This window comes from Artemia sp. Qi Xiang Cuo, chromosome 3, assembly GCF_049724085.1.
Source record: "Artemia sp. Qi Xiang Cuo chromosome 3, ASM4972408v1, whole genome shotgun sequence".
Taxonomy (NCBI): Eukaryota; Metazoa; Arthropoda; class Branchiopoda; order Anostraca; family Artemiidae; genus Artemia; species Artemia sp. Qi Xiang Cuo.
Genome location: NC_142796.1, coordinates 12,536,446 through 12,557,693, shown reverse-complemented (window position 1 = coordinate 12,557,693; position 21,248 = coordinate 12,536,446). Strand labels below are relative to the sequence as shown.

The following is a 21,248-nucleotide window of genomic DNA, read 5'->3' as shown; positions in this document are numbered from 1 at the left end:
TAGCTTCAAATAAATTTAATATGGGAATGATAATGGATTCAGGGCCGTATCCAGGAATTTTTTCGGGGAGATGGGGGGTTCTTACAAAGAAAACTTCAAAAATGCATCAAAAATTTATTTATATTTATTTTTGTTACATTTTTATTAGTCGGACAGACATTTCGAAGGGAGGGGGTCAAACCCTCTAGCCCCCCTTGATACAGCCTTGCTGGGTTACTACCTTTTCATAGAAAAAAGAGTATATAGTTTTGATAAAGACAGTGAACCTACAATACAAATAGATCCCGTACAGAGAGTATTTCCCCTGAATTTCACAACCCCGCTTAGCCTTCTTAGCAATTCCAACTTACTCTCCAATCCATTATGTTACAGAGGTTCCAAAAAAGTTCTATCCCCTTTATTCTGGAGCATATTAATAATTTCTTATATGTGTCCTGAACTAAAATCAACTCGTGCGTCTCTTTTCTCAGTTGATGGTGTATCATCATAACAACATTTCCCCCTTTTTATCTTTAAATTTTTTGTTTTGCCTTTTTACTTTTTTGTTTCTATTTTTTTTTTATCTTTTACTTTTTTGTTTTGGTGATTATGCGAAGCTAGTCTTTTTCACAATCCCTTCTTCAAATATCAAGATTCCTGATTCTTCCTGTATATTTGATGATTTTGACCTGTTGATTTCGATTGTTTTGATTTTTAATGTGTTTGATTTAGCAAGAACGTATCCAGGATTTTTTTTTTTTGGGGGGGGGGGCACAGAAAAAAACTTTAAAAACACAACACTAAACATTTTATATATTCATTTTCGATACGTTTTTACGAGTCGGACAAACATTTTTTTTTGGGGGGGGGAGGTTCAAACCACCTAACCCTTTCAGCCTCCCTGTATACGGCCTTATGACTTACAATGCGAATTCGGCTTCTTTTCTTCTTTTTTTTAGCCTGTGATAGTTGGTTGTCACAAAGTATTATCAAATATTTTTTTATAATAATATTTTGTTGCTTTAGCCACTATCCGTGGCAAATTTTAGTTCTTGGACTTGGATGTTCATTTTAATGTTATATTTCACTAATTTGTGTTAAATTTTTATTGGACATTTTTATGCTTGATTGATTTTTTACTTTTGTTTTGCTGTCTTAGTTGTTTCTTTTTCCTAAACGTATAAAGCGAATTTGGCTCTATTTGCGACAGTCTTTTGAAAATAAATATTACCTTATCTTATTATCCTAAATATACAAGATATTCTTTTTATTATTTTTTTTGGTGTGAGAAAGAAAAACATATCGTTTTTTTTACTAGGTTATACCGAGTTCGCAACGACAGAGAAAAATACACCTCCAACAATTTTTAGTAGCAAAGGTTTGTACCAATTTACGTCGATCCCCGAATACATAATGCACGCCACCAAAGCCCTTCCCTGTACTAGCCTATATGGGTTTTGGGGCTTTGGATCTATTTATTAGGGTTCAAGCAAGAGGATCGCCGACAAATTTTACCAGGGGGGGGGGGCAAGTACTACCACAAGCTTTGTTTTGTCAGGATTTAAAAAGGGGCTACTGCTAAGGGCATAAATTTATTTTTCTTTCGCCCATTAGAAAGCATGATAAATTAATTTAGGGCTCATAATTACTATGAGGTTGTATTTTACGTACTTTTAATTCTATTCTTTTAAAATCCATGTCGGTTATCGGAACCATGTCGGTTCTGTGTATTTTTGTTGTGGCTCGAAAGATCTGTTTCTTGGATTTCGTCTTTAAAGGGTGTCAAAACCTTAATGGTTGAAGTCCAAAACTTGACGTTAGAAAGTCCAATGATTGATTTCAAATTGTTTATTGAAAAACAAGATATTCTTTCATAAGCATGGCCCATATATCGTATCTTTAAGAAAGAGGTCACAGCTATAAATTTTAGTCAAAACTACCGAATATGCTATAGTAATTGAAAAAGGTCAACACATGAAAAATTATCAAAAGCTATGAATTATTAAAAACAGGAAAAAAAAAGCTCGGCGCAAAGCTAAACTACGCTGTGACCCGGAGTAAACCGGTATCAATTTTGGAACTTTCCTAACCCCTTCTCTGAGAAGTTAGCTTCTAGGAGGGACAAGGCATGCGGGAGAAAGTGCTTGTAGATGGGATAGAGGAGGAGGTTTGAGCCAAATTTCATGCACAGTTTCCAGGGCCATATCCAGGGGGGAGGGGGTTACCCAGTTTGAATCCCCCACCACCCCCACAATGTTTGTCTGACTCGTAAAAACGTAACAAAAACGGATATAAACAAATTTTTTATACTTTTTTTTAGTTTTTTTTCGCAGACCCCCCCCCCCCCCCGAAATTTTTTTTTAGTAAAACCCCCTCAGAAAAAAAAATCCTGGGTACGGCCTTGTAAAGCAACGGGAAACTTCCTTACATGATTTGTATTGATCTCTTCTGAACCCGTTAAAACTGAATGTCTGTATGTCTTCTTTCCTCTTTTTCTAACAGGCTAAACCAATGCTTAAGAAACAGGCTAACAGGCTAAACCAATGCTTAAGAAACCAATAGAAAGGGTAAAAGAAATACCCCCTCTGAGGGTTATCCCACTCCAAAATAATGTATAGCCTACAACAAAGCTGTTTTCAACTATTCAATCCTAGACGATTTATCCAACAGTTAATCAGAATAAGCAGTACGACAGCTTGGCAGTCTCTGTTGCCTAATGACCTTACTCTTTCCTCTTTTGTTATTTATCCTCTGGATGCTGTTTTATTGTATCACTTCTTGCTTTACCTTTTTTTAAAATACTTTTTACACTTACATTGAAACTATAGTTATTTCTTATGATTCTCACAAAACGTTTATATTAATTCAGATTTCAAACATTGTTAAAACTGCAAAAACAGGAATATGTTATATTTTTCTCTACGATACATCTTGGAATCAAATACTATTTTAGGCCTTCTAGTTAACTAGAAGCCAGATCTGATGCAGGTTTCAAAAGATTGACGATAGAGGAATAATGATCGACTGATCGATAAATAACATTAAAAATGCAATGTGGCAAATGATCCAGTCCCCAAAAATTCCTGAGTTTTCTTTAAATTCCCCTAATTTTGGGATTGTGATCAGCTTACTAATTAAGTACAGAACCCCGTATATATAGGCAATTTCTATTTGTGTCAATTTTTTACTACGCTCTTTACTTTTATTGAAAAACATTTTAAATTTACTCGTTTTTAATCTTATATTAATTCAAAAGTTATTGCAAGAGAACTAGCAGACAAAGTTATTTCGGCTATTTTGGCTGTCTTGTTTATTGACATTTTTTTATCATACGGTTGTGCACCATTTTGGTTGACAATATAATTCGACGAAGTAGTTTTAAAATCAATTTGGATTTTATGATGATTGCAAGAATCTCATCGTCAAATAGCTTTAAAATCCCGAAGAAGAGTTTTTAAGATACATTATAAGATAGTTTAGTAAGCAGTGTAGCTAAGAACATGGTCATGAACAAATGACTGAGAACCCTTAGAAGAGCTGCAGTTTTGGCATTCTTTTTTCAAATTTATTTGTTTCTTGTGCTAAAACGGGGCTGTGCTTTTGTGACTATGTCAATGACTTTTCCAAATATAAATTAATTGCATTTCAAGTTTAAGCTAAGATGCCAGAGGGTGTGTAGCAACTCCCTCCTCAAAGGTGAACAGTTTATAGAATAGTTCATGAAATTATATCCTCCACTCTTAGAGCGGAATCATCTTTTATGCAAGCCATGGCCAATCTCCAACCATCTCCCGATGGGTAGACATAACTGCGTAAATCCATCCTGTATGTATGTATTTATTTATAACCCATCGTACAAAAAGGACAATGATGGAGTACAATTAAAACATAGAAGAGAAAATCAACACTAAAAAACAACAACAAACATTAGTCCTAGCCATTAATAAATGAAATTTTTGCCATTCATGGCCAGTTTGCTTACAGGACTTTCGAGCGTTAAGCTCACATATCTTAGACAATGGATCAGCAAAAATTATATTTCCTCATGAGGCACGTGTTACGGGTCCATGGGGGATACGGATCTCGTGTACATGTTTAGTCTTAATTGTGTATTTTTTATTTATAAAAAATCCAAAATACTAGTATAAAACAGAAAAATATATTCAACAAAATTAAAAAAAAGATATTACCCTAGTTGAGCTTCCTTAAATAATAACAATGCAAAAAAAACAGCAGGCACAAAAAATTTTGTACAAAATAATTTGAAGATTCTGTTTTAATTAATTGGCATTGCGCTCAAAACTAAATGCCAATACTGTAGATTAACTTTCATAATGAATATAATAAAAATAACAGATATTATAAACATAATAAAAATGTAAATAAATAAGACATATTAAAAAAACAAAGAAACAAGTATTGTCAAGCAACATCGATTATTCTGTAATGATTCAATTGGCCGGAATAATCTGGTTAATTAAGAAATTTCGCTACATACGAATTTGATTATCCAGTCTTAGAAAGTTCAAGTGAAGCCATATTTGAAAAAAAAGAAGATGTCGTGTTTAAAAAAGGACTGGACTACACAGTGGAATCGCTCCAAGGACCGGAAAAATTTAATTAATTCCCGCTAAGGGACGTATCCACGGGGAGGTCTCGGGGTCAAGATCCACTCCCCCTACAAAAAGTCCTAAATTTTTCCCAATTTCTTGGCGCTTCTTCTTGAAATTATTATCGTTTTTTATTGTTCCAGCCTCCCTCCTCGACAAAAACTCCTGCGTTCCTGTCTGGCCCGATATTATTCCGATTCATTGTCCCATTGCTACTTACTATTAACACATGTACCTTAGTAGTGGCTATAAAAAAGGATTGTGTTTATAATACGGCTCTTGCATAAAAATTGGCCGTACTATCCATACAATAACCACCCTAATAGTAGCTAGTACAAAGGCTTTTGGCTACAGTACGGCTATTACACAGGATTTGAGCGTAATGTCCGTAATATAAGAAACTTGATGGTAGCTATTAAAAATATTTTGGCTACAGTACGGATATTACAGCTATTTTATAAGTTTATCGGGAGAAAGTCTGAAAGAAGAAAGTTTATCGGAAGGGAAAGGTCAAAGGCTGGTCCTTATTTTTGTCCCATATGTGGAGGTTTAGATGAGAGCGTTTATCACTTGATGTGTGAATGTGAGGAGCTGAGTGATTGGTGAGGGTGTGTGCGGATGAGTGTTTTATGGGTATCAGAATCTTGGCACGATTCCTTCGTCTCGCGGTGAATCATAGAAGTAGATTTCTATAGGATTAAGTTGGGATTTATGCAGTTTCTTTATAATGGTTCTTTGTTTATATTTTTTGCCATAGCCTATGGGTTTTTAGCGCAAATAAATTCTATTCTATTCTATAGGATTTGAGCCTAAATAAGAAAATAAATTATTTCCATATTAAGCATAAGCTTCAGCAGTTTATTGGTTTCTTAATTTTGATGATTTCTTTCTCGTCTCCTGCTTTCTACGTCAGAAATTTTAATAATTCTTTTTGTGCATTTAGATCAAATCTATTCTTATTAAAGAGTTTACTTACTTGAGAAAGTAGCAGCATCTTCTTTAAGCAGTCGAAGCTCGTTGCGTAGGCGAGACATAGTTTCAGCGATAACAGTTTTCTCATTATCATATTTTGATTTGAGGTTGGCAAGGGCCACTTCAGCTGTCTGTTTATTAGCTTTAAGGACGGAACGCAGTGTTGCAATTTGCTCACGTTTGGCAGTCAACAAGGATTTCAGCTTCACAACTTGCTCCTGCAATTCTGCTACTTCTGATTCTTGGGAGTCTAAAAAGTAAAATAAAGTTTTTAGAATACTCTAACAAGAAGCTAATTGCCAGTGTTGCCTACGCAGTTTTGATGAAAAAAGATCTTAGCTTTAAATATGTTTAACAAAAAATATTAGTTAAACCTTTAACAGATTTTTTTTTACAATATGTCTTATGCTTAAAATCAACTTAAAAATCGCAGATTTGTACAATGAGCAATACAGAGATATTACAGAGCAATACAGAGGTAGCAATAAGACTTTTTGCAGAATAATTATTACTTTTGAAATAGGCCTACATCTCAATTTCAATTATTATTTTCATCTAACTTGCATTTTACAGGTTAGTCTCAAAACAATTTTTTATAGTATCTGGCTTCTGCTAACAGAAAAAAAAAACAAAAAATCATTTATCCTTATTTTGATTTTTCAATGAATTTACGTGCTCGATACGATAAGTCGAGATTCAGAAAGTGGAGACCACTTCTTGGTGCGAATATGTTGGCTTATAAGGAATTTTCAAACGAAAAAACTATCTAATTTTGCAATGGATAGAGAAGAAGTGCCATGGCATCTAGACACTGTTCAAAGAAAAAGTTCACTCCAGCTCTACCCCCCCCCCCCTTAAATACAAACGGTTTAAGAAAAAAGAAAAAAAAAGCAAAGTCAGCCTTCCTAATAGGTAAGGAAATCGCCATAAAAAAGTTCCTTCTAGCTTTCACCCCTCCCTTTTAAATACATATTAAAAAAAAAAAAAAAAAAAAAAAAAAAAAAAAAAAAAAAAAAAAAACGGCCAGTCCTTCTTAGACCTAAAGAAATCCTAATCAATATGAGATTCCCAGAAAAAAAGAAGCAAAAAACAAAAACATCTACGCTTTCTTATGCACATAGAAAGCCTAACTAAAAAGTGATACCCATAAAAGAAAGAACCCAGCTACTCTACCCTTACCCAAAGAATTCCTAATTAAGAACATTCCCATAAAAAAAAGTTTCCTCTAGCTTTCTTCCCTCTCCCTCAAATACATATTCTAAAAAAACACAAAAAAACTAACAAAAAACCACAGCATCACTTCCATATACCCCAAATACCCCCAAAAATATTAATATTCCATATACCCCAAAAAATATTAAAAAACCCATGACCGGTCTTTTATATAGACAAAGCAATCCTAATTAAAAAGAGATTCACATGAAAAAAAGAAATAAAACAGCCACCCTTCCTTATATCCTCCCCCTCCAAAAAAAAAACATTATTAAAAAAGATTCCTAAAAAAAAAAAAAAAAGGGCCATCCACCCGATGATGAAAGTAGCCAGAAAAGGTGGATCTATCTCCTTTCAATTTTTATTTGAGGTTCAAAGATCTTGAACGGTTATAAAGATCCTAACGGTTATAGCACGAATATGTCTGTACTTAGCAAATTGTAGGAAATTTTATCTGAAGATCTCTCCTTCGGGGTTGAAAAAAAAAAATCAAAATGTACACAAAACTCACTGTTGGGTTAAAAAAGAAAAATATCAGAATCCCAGAAACAAATTCATGACCCTTCAGGTATTGGTAAGGCTGTATCCAGGGGGGAGGGTGTTTTAGGGTTTGACCTACTCTTGATACTTTTTCCACGTGTTTCCGTATAACATCTGTTGACAAAAAAACATAACCGTTAATTGTTAAGCAGACATCATGTTTCTCGTATAAGAGCATCCGAAACAGTTACAACAAAACTAACGGTCGTCATCTTTTGTCTATCTTTCCTTTAAGTGTTGTCCTGGGAAATAATTAGAGGCAATTCTTTTAGCACACTCAAGGAACTGGAGTTGCTGCTGTGTGGTTTTATTTAGATCTGTGTAGCAAAATTTCAGCCGTCTTTGGCTGAATGTGTGGAATATTTACTTGATATATAACATTATTAAATAGAACAGATTAAAATCAGGACCATAGCAATGGCAGGGAAATACATAGGGGCAAGGAGGGGGCAAAGGCCCCTCCCCGGAAATGCTAAATTTTCATGACTTTCTGGGAACTTCCTATTCAACCTATAAAATACCCCCACCCTCTCAATACCGATGTTCTAAAAGACACACATCCACCTTACCTTATACCCTAAGAAATCCTAATTAAGAAGATTCCCATGTAAAAATCAGAAAGGGTGGAAAAACAGGGGGAGGGGTTCATATCCAATTTTGATTGGCTAATATTACTATCCTTATTGCTACGATTACGAAATATATTGTGAAATTTTTTATCTAGTTTTGAAAGAAAAATAGAAGGCAACATTAACGACAAAGAACGTAAATATGAATGAAGTAGGACGACAAGTCGCAAAAAACACAAAAAAAACAACAATAAATTACCAGAAATAAGCAAAATAAATACCAACAATAAAAAATGACTAATAATAAGAATAATTAAACAATAAATAAGAAAAATAAATTACCATCATTGGTGGGCTGGTTCAACCTTCCATTAGCTGAAGACAAGCAGACTTCCACTACTTTCTTCAAGTTTTTGACAAGCTCTTTCATTGTCGTGACATCATTGACAGAAACCTCCTCACTTGTGACAGCTGTCGTAGTGCGTAGTCGTGACACTAACTTCTCGAACTTGGATGGCTCTCGTTTTGTCAGAGATTCATCTTGTGTCGGCAGAGACTCTGGTTCCGATGCGAGACTAGCAAAACTTGCATCAACAGCTGGTCCTTGGCCAGCCGCAGGCTGACCAGCTAAGGCATTGCAAACATGGTGATAGAAAGTGGTCAACTCTGTAGTCAGCTCGTTAATGTCTGCATTGTATGTGGTAATTGAAGCTCTTGTGTCACCTAGTAACTCAGACAGGGTTGCCACGTCAGCTTGTAAGTCAGCTGCTTTTAATTCGGACTCAACAAGCTAAAAAACAAATAGTGAATTTACTAAGTATACTTTTTTCCTCTTTAGAATTTCGACTCCATTAAGATACCTATAATTTTTAAAAAATTATAAAAAAATTATATTTTTATATAATTTAAAAAAATTATAAAAAATTATATTTTTATATAATTTAAAAAAAATTATAATTTGTTTTTAATTTTAAAATATGATTTTTAAAATTAATAAAAAACAACTGCTTTTCAGTCTTTTCTTCCCTCGTGTTTTATATGTACAGAATTTTGTTAAATCTTATTCAAAATACAAAGAACTTCATCATTAGCACGTCAACAGTCATCTCAGTGATTTAAATTTTTTTTAAATGATTATTTATTCAGCTTTACAAGAATATACCACTTAAACTCTGTGGTAATTCAGAAGGCGTTATGTTGCACAGAACCTGTAGCAGAGCATGAAATGGGCCTCTGATTTTCCATATGGGCCATCGGGTTTGATTCCAGCTGCCGAAAAGCGACAGGTCTGTTACCTATCCCTGTAATAAAGACCCAGCAACCGAATTATCGATGCCCTATGCGCGGTATTTTAGAGGAGGTCGTCCTCCTCCTATTTTAGAGGAGGCAGTAAAATGTTTTTTTTTGTTATTTGGGTGTCTTATAATAAATCTGTCCTTAATTTAAAAATGGCTATGGATGATCTTTGGACTTTCCTTATTGAACAAAATACATTTAAAGTAATGAAAATAAATTAAAATCTGTTTGCCTTTTTGTTTTTACAGAGAAGCTTTATTTGGGCATCTAAGATCCAGGAAAAACAAATTTAACATCAAACAATTTGTTTTCTTACTATTTTCAGGAGTCGAAAATAGTAATGAAGAATTCGAAAAAAAATCAAAACCTTCCCAGCAAGGCTGTGTCCATGATTTTTGTTCGGGGATAGGGAGGGGGCAGTGGCAGCTCTGGTATCTTTTATACCCGGGGCAAAATCTTGATTAGCACCCCCCCCCCCGTCTCCCAAAAATCCCAGGCCAAATTTTAAAATTTGGCCTGGACTAGAATTTTTATTTATTCAAATCTGTTTTTTGCTTAATTTATATGGGGAAAATGCAAATTTTGGATTCAATTTGCTTATACTGCCAATTGCGCCCTCTGCTTTATTTTAATAAATATAAAATTCCAAAAAATACAAATAATTATAAATTTTGGATTGTATTTGGAATTTTGCGCCACTAAAACTTCTGATCCCGGCGCAAGTACTCACTCTGTACCCCCTACAACGATCTCTGGGGGGGGGGAATAAACTTTTTTTTTTACAAAATCAATGAAAAACTTGTTTCTATTCATTTTTTCTTACTTTTTTTTACAAGTCAGACAAAATTTTCGGGGGGGGGGGGGGGTTCAAACTCTTTGCACCCCCTGGATAGAGCCTTGTATCCCAGCACCTTGAGACCAAAGGTTGAGAACCAAACTTCAAGAATCCTGCAATTTTCACATCTATACAAGGGATAGTCACACGAAACCACTCTATATAAATAATAGACAGTATGATCTTTCCCTATCTCAACACTTATAAAACCCGGACCGAGATGCAAGTGCTCCGGAGAACGTGCTCCGGAGAACATTTCACGAGCAGATAAGTCAGATTTCTTTTGAACGAGACTCTTGTCTTCAACGTTGTAACACTAAATTTTAAAGAACCTAATTTTAAATTAATTTATTCCAATACATATATAAAAATTGGTAATTAGTAAGGCAACGTCATTATTAGATGTTTTTAGAAATTACAAGTAGGTCTCGAAGTTTCGAGTTGGTTTCAAAGGAATTTTGAGAAAGTTCCTGCCAAAATACGTTTTCCAGGGTAATTGAACCGCTGATGGCAGATCAAATGAGAGGAGCTCTTTGTACGCGCCGATATATATATATATATATATATATATATATATATATATATATATATATATATATATATATATATATATATATATATATATATAATAAAAAATCAAGTGGAAATGTCAGTAGATGGTGGTAATTTCACTTTATTAAAAATCTGAGTCATGTAAGGAGTGATACTGATCACGTGTGTGTATTGCTGATTTAATTACCGTAAATTAAATAGTTGACCCGCCACAAACAAGTTAGTTGACCTTGCAACAAAAGTTATGTCTCCAATTTATTTGTTTTAATGTTTGAATTGATGAAAATAAAGATATATCCTCGTCTAAATAAAGGAAAACTGGGCCTCAGAATAAACAGTGAAACTCGGAACCACAACACATTTTGGACAGAATGGTGTACTGCTTGCCAGTAGTATTAAGTTAAGATATTAATTAGTTGTTTATTATTAAGTTAATTGTTAAATTAGCATTAACACTAAATTCATTTCCGAAATAGCAATTTAGATTTTCAGAATTAGTAATGTTTAGCTTTATATTTCAAATCTTCCGATTTTGATTCTGCTAATCCTTTATAATGGGAAAGAAAGTATACAAAAAAAGAACAATTAACATTAAACAAGTGTGTAATTTCGAAGAAGTATGAACATTAATTTTCTTTTTTTTGTAAAACAAATTTAGATTTTTTTTTGGGGGGGGGAGGGGGGGGGTAATAAAAATATGCCAAAAAAGTAGTTGATTACTGGAAAAGAGTTAGCAAGAGTTCTTGATGATGAATTAGCCGCCGCAACCGGGGACTTCCTGTGACGAGAGAACGTTCTCTCTGCAGCAGAGCGTACTTTTGTATGCAAAATTATCTTGGTAGAAATACAATAATGCGGAACGCTAATTGGTTATTATTCCAAAGTGAAAACAATACTTTAAATAAAAGATATTTTTTACAGTAGTAATGAATGTAGGTGTCATTTAAAGCTAAATTTTATATATTTCTTTGAAAAAGCTTGAAATGTACTGCAAATGAGGTGAAAATATGAGATAAATGAGATGAAAAAAAAAAATATTACACGAACTGCCGAAAAAACCCGATACTTCACAGCACCAAACTGTACTAACATAGCAATGAACTATCCTTTTCCGTCCACTCTAGACAGAACCACCCCCTTAATGCTAATTTACAATGAGACAGCAATATATATACAAATAAAGAATAAGCATTACACCAGTTGAAACAAAACATCTCCAGCCCAATGTCCCGACACAGACCAGCACCAAATTGCACCAACGTAGCTGCGAACACTCCATCCCGCTCTAACCAGAGTAGCACCCTTTATGAGACTTCCCATTCTCTTTGAATTTTTTTTTTTTCTGAAATCTTCCAAACGGGGACCACCCGGCTATTCTTTTTTATTCCTAATCCAGCTATTCCTATCTCAGCTATTACTATTCCTTTCCAAGGACTTTAGGAGTTTCACGCGACCCTAGGGTAAAAGTACCCTTTTTAAGTGACCAAAAATATTGGAGGGCAGCTAGCCCCCCTCCCACCCCCTTTCTTACCCAAAATTAAATTGGATAATTCACAAAAATTCTAAAGCTATTATTGAGCGAAGGTATTTAAAGAGAGAAAAACAAATAATAATAAAGGCGAAAATGGTGCAACTATATGAAAATGGATAAAAATTATTAGACAATACCGCAAAAAATTTAAGATATGGACGAGTGCAAGTCCCCTCCCGGCGCAGAAGCTTGTCTGGACTCACAATAAATTTAAGACCAATACTATTGAAACAAAGCAGATTCTTTAAAGAACCTTAAAGTATTATTGCTTAATTAAAAGTTTTTTGGCTATCTATAAAATTATTTACCAGTAGTGTAAATAATAATTAATAATAGTAATAATATTACTATTATTATAGCCTGTGATATTAAGTACTAAAATGTTAGTTGGTTGTTATTATTAAGACAAGATAAAATTACTGCCTTAATCCTGGTTAACGTAAAGTATTCTGAAAATAATATTATTACTTACATTATAAATAATAAACAATAATAATGATAGATAATTAGATAGCTTGTAATAATACAGAATGTAATAATTTTATTAATATTAACAGAGTTCCAACATTACGCATCGGTGTTACAAAACTGAAGCTAAACTCTCATAATATTCCCGCTCCCGCTCTCTATAAAATTCCCGCTTACTATAAAATATAAATTAATTATTTATGGTTAGAAATCCAGAGGCTAAATTATAACATTAAACAGATACTCCTACTACTAACACGCTACGCACGCACCTCCTCCATCCCCAATCTATTGAAAGCCTCCCTTTTTACACTCTCCCAAGAAGTTCCAATTTTCTTTGCATTTTTCATTGCAACCTCTTCCACCCCCTTGCAACCTCTTCAGACGACCTGCCTTCGAGTGGCCCTAGATGGTTGGCCAACAAGGACAATCTTTCGCCATCTGTCATCCTTCAATATATCCACCATTAAACGGATACATACCTTTCTTTTAACACCGTTGAATTCATCTTGGATTTGAGAATCCACAGAGAGGTCGGAGGCATTCAGCGCGGCCTTCATAGCTTTGATTTCAAGTTGAGCCTGATGAACCTCTTTCGAGGAAAGTGCCAGCTTTTGTCGATATTTGTCTAAAAGACTGTCAATCTTCAAAGGATCTGTCCCCTTGTCATTATCCTAAGAAGGAAACAAAATAGCCAATAAATAAAAGTAGAAAATAAAGCTATCTAAGAACACCCTACATGTATGTTTATATTATATTAATTTCCAATTGGTTTAAAACTTACGAATCATAACTTCCTTTTGACTTTTTTTTTACATTTAATTGAAATTTTGACTTCAATTGTTTTCATTTAACAGTATACCTTGGAATACGAATTCGGCTTTTTTTCTTTTAGCCTATGGTTGTTGTTTGTCATAATTTATTATCATTTACCACCCCCTCCCTTCTGTTTTTGGCCATTAATCGTATTAAATCAATTTTAGTTTTTGGACATGGATTTTTTTTGGTTATATTTTACTAATTTGTGTCAAATTTATATGATTGATATTTTAACTTTTGCTTGTTGTATCTGTTGTTTTTATTTATTTTTACTGGACATATAAAGTGAATTCGGTTCTATTAGAGCTTGTGATAGCCTTTTGAAAATAAATATAGATAAGATAAGTATAGATAAGATAAGTATAGTATAGTATAGTATAAGATAGTATAGTATAAGTATAAGATATAGTATAAGAGTATAAGACTATAATAGTATAAGAGTATAAGAGCATAAGTAATAGTAATAATATAATAGTAATAGTAATAATAGTAAAAAAATAAGAGTAATACTATAAGAGTATAATACTATATAAGATATAGTATATAGTATAAGATAGATAGTATAAGTAAGTATAGTATAAGATAAGTATAGATAAGTATAGATATAGAAATACAAATATAGATAAGTTCGGACAGCTCAGATTCTGTTTTCACATAGATCCGAAAAAAAAAAATTAGGTCAAAATTTGTACTTGCATATTCCTGCTTGATTTTTGACCATTTCCGCCACAATTTTCAATGTGTGTTCGAAAAAACCTTGATATTTTTAACTTTTACTTGTCGTATCTTCTTTTGATTTATGTTTACTGAACATATAAAGCGAATTCTGTTCTATTAGAGCTTGTGATAGCCTTTTCAAAATATATATTATATAGCAAATACAAATATAGATAAGTTAGGACAGCTCAGACTCTGTTTTCATATAGATCCGAAAAAAAATTCAGTCAAAATTTGTACTTGCATATTCCGGCTTGATTTTTGGCCGTTTCCGCCACGATTTTCAATGTGTTTCGAATAAACCTTTTCTGCCAAAAAAATCATTTAGCTAAAAAACATTTTCACAGCCTCAAAATATCCTAAAAAGAAAACAAATGTAGAAAACTTTTATTTTTTTGAATATTTGTATTTGCATAATCTTGCTTGATCTCTAGGAAATTTCTACTCAAATTTTTTTCATCTCCTTTTATTGCAAATTGAAAATTGTCATAAATATGGTTTAGGGCAGCGGAGCTAGGAACAAACGAGACGATGACTCCTTGGAAGTAGGCCCAGCAGTTATGATTTAGCCTCTTAGATGAAGTTTTTTTTAGATCATTGCAAAAATAAATAGTAGGCCTATGCAAGACTCTACATATATTCTTTTTTTATATGTATAATTTAGTTTTAATGTTTTCCATTAGAAAGGAATCATTGACGACCAATGTTTGAGAGGCGTGAACATAACATTCCAATACATTTTGCATTCTAGACGATTTCCAGCCCCCCCCCCACCCGTTTAAAATGTATCCCTGCTGTTTTCATTCTCTCTGTTTTTCATTCCCGTGACTCATATGCACACACAAGCTTGGCCCTGTAAGAGAGAGAGAGAGAGAGAGAGAGAGAGAGAGAGAGAGAGAGAGAGATAGAGACGAGGAGAGAGAGAGAGACATAGAGAGAGAGAGAGAGAGAGAGAGAGAGAGAGAGAGAGAGAGAGAGAGAGAGAGAGAGAGAGAGAGAGAGAGAGAGAGAGAGAGAGAGAGAGAGAGAGAGAGAGAGAGAGCGAGAGAGAGAGAGCAGAGAGAGAGAGAGAGAGAGAGAGAGAGAGAGAGAGAGAGAGAGAGAGAGAGAGAGAGAGAGAGAGAGAGAGAGAGAGAGAGAGAGAGAGAGAGAAAGGGTGTCGTAAGACCGATTTTAAAAGGGCGGGGGATGGCATAATTAGGCAATAAAAGTACATGTTTAAATTCGCACTTTAAAAAAGTCAATCTGCCTTAAATATACAACAAAAGGATTAGAACTTACTATTGTTACAACCGGTGTTTCAGAAACACCATAGATCTGTGACATTGCTGCTAGATGACCTTCTAATTTCGCTAGATGGACCAATCGCCCGGTCATGTCTCCTCTGTCTTGTGTCAACAGGTCTGTTGTCTCCTTGAGATGCTGGGCCAAGTTAGCTCGTTCAGTTTCAACCTAATAACAGAAATGTAAAAATAGGGTTGATTTTTGCTGAAAACTATATAGACATTACTCTGCATTCCCACACTCTGGGTTTTGTGGAAAGACTCTAAAAGATAGCATCCATCTTCTTAATAAATCTCAAAGTACATGTTTGGTGGCATACACAAGGAAAAGCACAGGTAATATACCGGAAAGTTTTGAGAGCAGTATTTTGGGTAGAAAGAAAAAGTTTCATCTTCTTCTTCGGATTAGTATGGAGACGCTTTCGCATAATCTCATCACAGGAATCAAATTCTCAGCCCTCCAGTGTATTGCTACGTTTGAGTTCGAACTCTGGGTTCCGTCTTACTAAGCTCAGATCAAACCCACTTCGCCATTACAGGACAATGTTTTATCTACGGACCATGCTATTAAAGCGCCATCTATATAATTCTTATGATGCGCAGGTTGTAGATGGCAGAAACTATGAGTGGAAGGAAAGAATAAGAGTTCTGTGCGACTGTCCTGAAGACAGAGGATTTTCGGAAACGGGTTTTGTAGAAAATATATTCATTGAATTTTAAAAATTCAAAGTAGCATCTGTAACTGGGCATATTGTCAGATGCACGTTACAATTTCATAACGAAAGCTTCTTAGTAAAAAAAAACAAAAAACGTAACGTATAATCGTTTGGACACGTAACTAAAAGTCCCATCGCACCCCCTCCCCCAGGAATAAAATTCCTGGGAGTTTCAACTCAATTCCCATCAAAAAAGGAGTGGTATATTATTTTTTGTCCGAGATAACCTCCAACCTAAACTCATCCCCACCCCCAACTTATCAGATTATGATGAAATTCTATGGCTGAGCCTTAGACCGAAAGTACTTCCCCGCCCTTTCAATTTAATTGTAACCGCCGTCTTTTATCATTCCCCTAACCAAAGTGCTGACCAGAAACGCAAATTTATCCAACAATTTCTTATAAGTGCTGACTTTGTGTTATCAAAGTATCCGAACGCTGGTATTTGCTTACTTGGCGATGCGAATGACCTGAGGATAGACTCTATCTGCACCTCTCTTAATATTAAACAACTGGTTAAAATATCTACAACAAAAGGTAACACCTCTCTGGATGTTATTTGTTCAAACATGAGTAAGTATTACAACTCCCCGCAAGCGCTGCCACCACTAGGAGGCAGTTACCACTATTGTCTTCTTTTTTCTCCCTCTTCAGCCATTGAACATTCTTTTACTACCTCCATTGGGGTTTGCCGTCCCCTCAGTGACACAGGCCTTTTTCTTTTGGATCATGACTGACCAGTGAAAACTGGTCAGACCTTTATATTTCTAATAATCTTTGTAAAAAAATTTGATTTTTCACAGACAATTAATTGATTCCTACTCATCATATGTCCCAGAAAAAAAAATCAAAAAATACTCCAGTGATAAATCTTCCATAAATAATCACATAAAAATGTTAATCCGCACGAAAATAAGCTTATTTAAGAGGGGTAATTTAACTGAAGCAACTAAGTTAAGACAGGAATTAAAACGACAAATTAGAAAAGCTGCCCGAGCCTATTATAAAAATAAAATTAAAGACTTGCGCCATGATAAACCAAAGAACTGGTACTCTGAAATTAAAAAACTTACCGGCAAGAGTCAAGAACAACTAAATTTTAATATAAATGAACCTCCAAAGACCACAGCTAATGACCTCAATAAGTTTCTGGCTTCTATTGTCCAGAGTCTCCCACCACTATCTTACACGCAATTCCAGATATTCCTGATCCTTTTTCACTCCCACATATTTCTCCACTGTATGTTGTAAAAAAAATTGAAAAACTAAAACGATCAAGCATTTGCCCTTTAGATATTCCTGTTCCTCTGATTAAAGCTTTCAGTGAATACCTCTCAAAACCCCTAGCCACCCTGTTTAATGAAATTACCAAATCTGGACAGTTCCCTCAATATTGGAAACAAGGCTTTATTACCCCAATCAAAAAGAAAAATGGAAAGCCTGGCTTTGATGGCATTCGTCCTATTATCCTCACCTCGATTTTTTCAAAATTGTATGGAAGTTTTCTCGCAGACTGGCTTAAGATGAAAGTCCTCTCCCTCATTCATCTTAGACAGTTTGGTAATCTCAAATCCACGTCAACCTCTCATTACCTGATCCATCTTCTTGATACCATGGGTAAATTACTTGAAAAACCTAACACTTGGCTTAATCTAATTTCTATTGATCTTCAAAAAGCTTTCGATTTGATTAACCACAATATACTCATAGATAAACTTATAAATGAATTCCACGTTGAAACTTTCCTTGTTAAGCTCGTTGCTTCTTTTCTTTCTAATAGATCTCAAGCAGTTAAATATCTAAATTATTTCTCAGATCATATCCCCATACTTAATGGCATTCCTCGGGGGACTATTCTAGGCCCTCTCCTTTTTTCTCTTATGATTAATAGCCTTTCAACCCTTTATGACAATAGGTGGAAATTTGTCGATGACTTGACAGTTTTAGAGATATGTCATAAAAACATCTTTAGCAACCTAATGGGCATACTCCAAGATATTGCCTGTGAGGCCTCTTCCCTTGACATGACAGTTAACCCTTCTAAATCCGCAATAGTCTCAGTAAGTTTCCTTAAGTATCCCCTCCCCTTTTTCTTGCTCCTATTCCTCCTGAAATTTCTGTCACATCTCTTAAACTCCTTGGTGTTACAATTTCTTCCAATTTGAAATGGGATGCCCATATAAATAATATCCTACGACAAGCAAACTCCTCGCTTTCCCTCCTTAAACTTTTAAATAAATTTAGGTGCCCCCAATCACATTTACTACAAGCATACATTTCTTTTGTGCGTCCCATATTAGAGTATGCTTGTCCTGTGTGGCACCCTGGCCTCTCAACTGAAGCAACACAAAAATTGAAAATGTCAAAAAGAGAGCTCTAAGAAATATTTTTAAAGAGGGCAAGATACCATATTTGCATTTGTTAAATATTTCAAAACTAGAGACCCTCGAGAGACGAAGAAATAATTTGTGCCTCCGTTTTGGTAAATTGGCACTTTTGAGCCCCCGTACTGCGAACCTTTTCCCTGATTACCATGTACTTGATAGAAATCGTCCTCCACGAACTGTGTCCCAGCCTATCTCCACCTTATCTCCCATTCATTGTACTACCTTGAGGTATAATAAATCTTTTGTCCCTTTTTGTACCGATATAATAAATAGTGGTTAATTTGGTACATAAATTTTGTCTTTTCTCTTATATAATAAAAGAAAAAGCTCGGTGTTCTTTATACTCTTTTTTTTTGTTCCCTATCCCCTTTTTATGTTGTTTTTTGAACATTTGTTAATGTGTATATTATTTATTTTTTTCAGTTTTATCAGTTTTTATCTTATTAACTAGTTGCCATTTTGCAGTTTTTAATATAAGTGACAAAGGAATCATACAGCATTCCGATATTTGATTATTTATTTATTTTTATTTTTTTGCATTGGTTGCCAATCTTTAAGTTGTTGTGCTTTTGTTATGATTTTCTTGCTTGTTTGTTTTTTTATGGACTTCGAAATTCGCATTCGGCCCTTCAGGGCTTGTGATAGTAATTTCTCGAAATAAATATCTTATCTTATCTTAATTCCCCCGCCATGGAACAAACTCTCTTATAATGATCTGAAACTAACTGGACCCTTGGTCTTTCCAGAGAAATATTGCCTACAGCAACTGGTTTGAGCTCACGGGATTGAATGGGTGTCAAGGACACTTAAGTATTATATAAAGTAATATAGAAGATCTTCAGAGCTACATATTTCCTGTTTTCTGGAAATTTTAATTTTTATTGGCTTGAGATTATTCCACAAACAGCGATTATCAAGTGTGCAATTGGTACATTGAAAAACATCATTCGATAACTGAGATTCAGCTAGATCCATCTATTAAATTACATTGCTGAAATTTTCTTTAATTTTTTGACTGACAAAAAAAACGTTAATGCTATTATTATTGTGGATGGAATTACAAAACTAAATCGAGGCTCATGCCACAATGCCCACTGCCTGAACTACCACAACAAAAAACCTAATTAGTGGCGAGGAAACTCATATTTAATTTCCCTATTCTATCCATACATTGACGTTAATATTTGGTAATATGTTTGGTAACATATGTTTTGTAATATGTTTTGGAATGTTTGGTAATATTACCAAACATTCACTTTCGGAATAAACATGACTCTTACAAAAGAAAAAAATGTAAATAATTTGCTGAAATAAGAGGGCTAAATGAGAACCACGGAGAGGGGAGCCCTTCCCAATTTATTGGTCCAGTATCTAAATGACACTCAAGTCATTTAATTTTTAATTCTTGTTTTAAACATAGTAAGAATATCATAGATATAATATACTGGTTTGAATGGGTGGTTTTAAACATAATTTACGATTTATTTTTATAACGGCAATTTATTCTTTATATATTTATTTTATACAACTGCAATTTATTTCATAACTTAATTTTTTTTTTATAACGGCAAATGTGTTCAAGTCGAGTGGTTACCACTCCGGACTTGAAACCCTGAGGTCAGGGGTTCTGGTGCTGGTATCTCTGGTAATTTGGTTTGGAACGTGGTTAACCCTATAAACCCAGCCAGAGTCAACCCAGATCTGAATGGGTACCTTGAGAAATCTGGGGAGAAAACACGGGAAGCGTAAGATGATTTGCCCCCAACCACGCATTGCACTCCCGGCCGAAAGCATCGAATCAGAAGATCGGTACCTGCACAGCGCAGACCATTAGTCAGCATGCCAAAAAAGTTTTTTTTAAGATTTAGAAGTGGTTTCGTGGAGTCGATTCCATACGTGAAGTCAAAATAGTTCCGAAAAACTATCTGGTATTCAATAGACAGACAAAACTAGGCTTCAATCGGATGCTTTAAAACAAGCGGTTAGGTAACAACGCCGTGCAGTTAGTGTGAACCACCGCCTCTATATAGAAGAATGAATTGTTTTTTAGGTAGCACTAAAGATTTTAAACCTCAATAAAGAACAATAAAAACCTCAGAAATTTAAAACATGAATTTGAATAATTTAGCTTAAATACGATCCACACGAAGCATCCAAATCGTTATTTTACAGAAGAAAAGTGGTCTCCTAACAAGTCAAGTTGCTATAAACAGATGAGAGCCAAGGGGGAACAACGACATGATCCATGTGTGGGAATATATTATATCAAGTCCTAGTAAACAGTTGAATGCTTGGGTAAACACTCCTAGATACTCATCACTGCATTAAGCCAGCTGACACCAACACATTAGCCGTAAACGAACCTGAAGCTGTCAGGCGGCGTCAGACGTTACCTGACGCTAGCAAATACTTTATCCCACTGGTTCAAAAGCGCCTGTTTTCGCTACGTTCCAGGCATCCTAAAAATGCTGGCTCCTTTTTATAATCTCAATCAACCAAAATATTTAGCATAACGCCTCCCGGCCTTCCGCCTTCCGGCCTTCCGGCATCCTAAAAATGCTGGCTCCTTTTTATCATCTCAATCTAAAAAAATATTTAGCATAACGCCTTCCGGCCTTCCGCCTTCCGGCCTTCCGGCATCCTAAAAATGCTGGCTCCTTTTTATAATCTCAATCAACCAAAATATTTAGCATAACGCCTTCCGGCGTTCCGCCTTCCGGCCTTCCGGCATCCTAAAAATGCTGGCTCCTTTTTATAATCTC

General features: G+C 34.7%; 1 protein-coding gene across 1 annotated transcript in view; it reads right to left on the bottom strand.

Annotated features, from left to right (window-relative positions):
• The window catches only part of BicD (Microtubule-associated protein Bicaudal D), a 72,113-nt gene that overhangs the window by 1,810 nt on the left and 49,055 nt on the right, over positions 1 to 21,248 (bottom strand). The window contains exons 8-11 of the mRNA XM_089108476.1: positions 15,382 to 15,552; positions 13,047 to 13,238; positions 8,225 to 8,672; positions 5,566 to 5,811 (exon numbers count right to left, since the gene is read on the bottom strand). Coding sequence (XP_088964602.1) covers positions 5,566 to 5,811; positions 8,225 to 8,672; positions 13,047 to 13,238; positions 15,382 to 15,552 — 1,057 coding nt within the window. The remainder of the gene's footprint in view (positions 1 to 5,565; positions 5,812 to 8,224; positions 8,673 to 13,046; positions 13,239 to 15,381; positions 15,553 to 21,248) is intronic.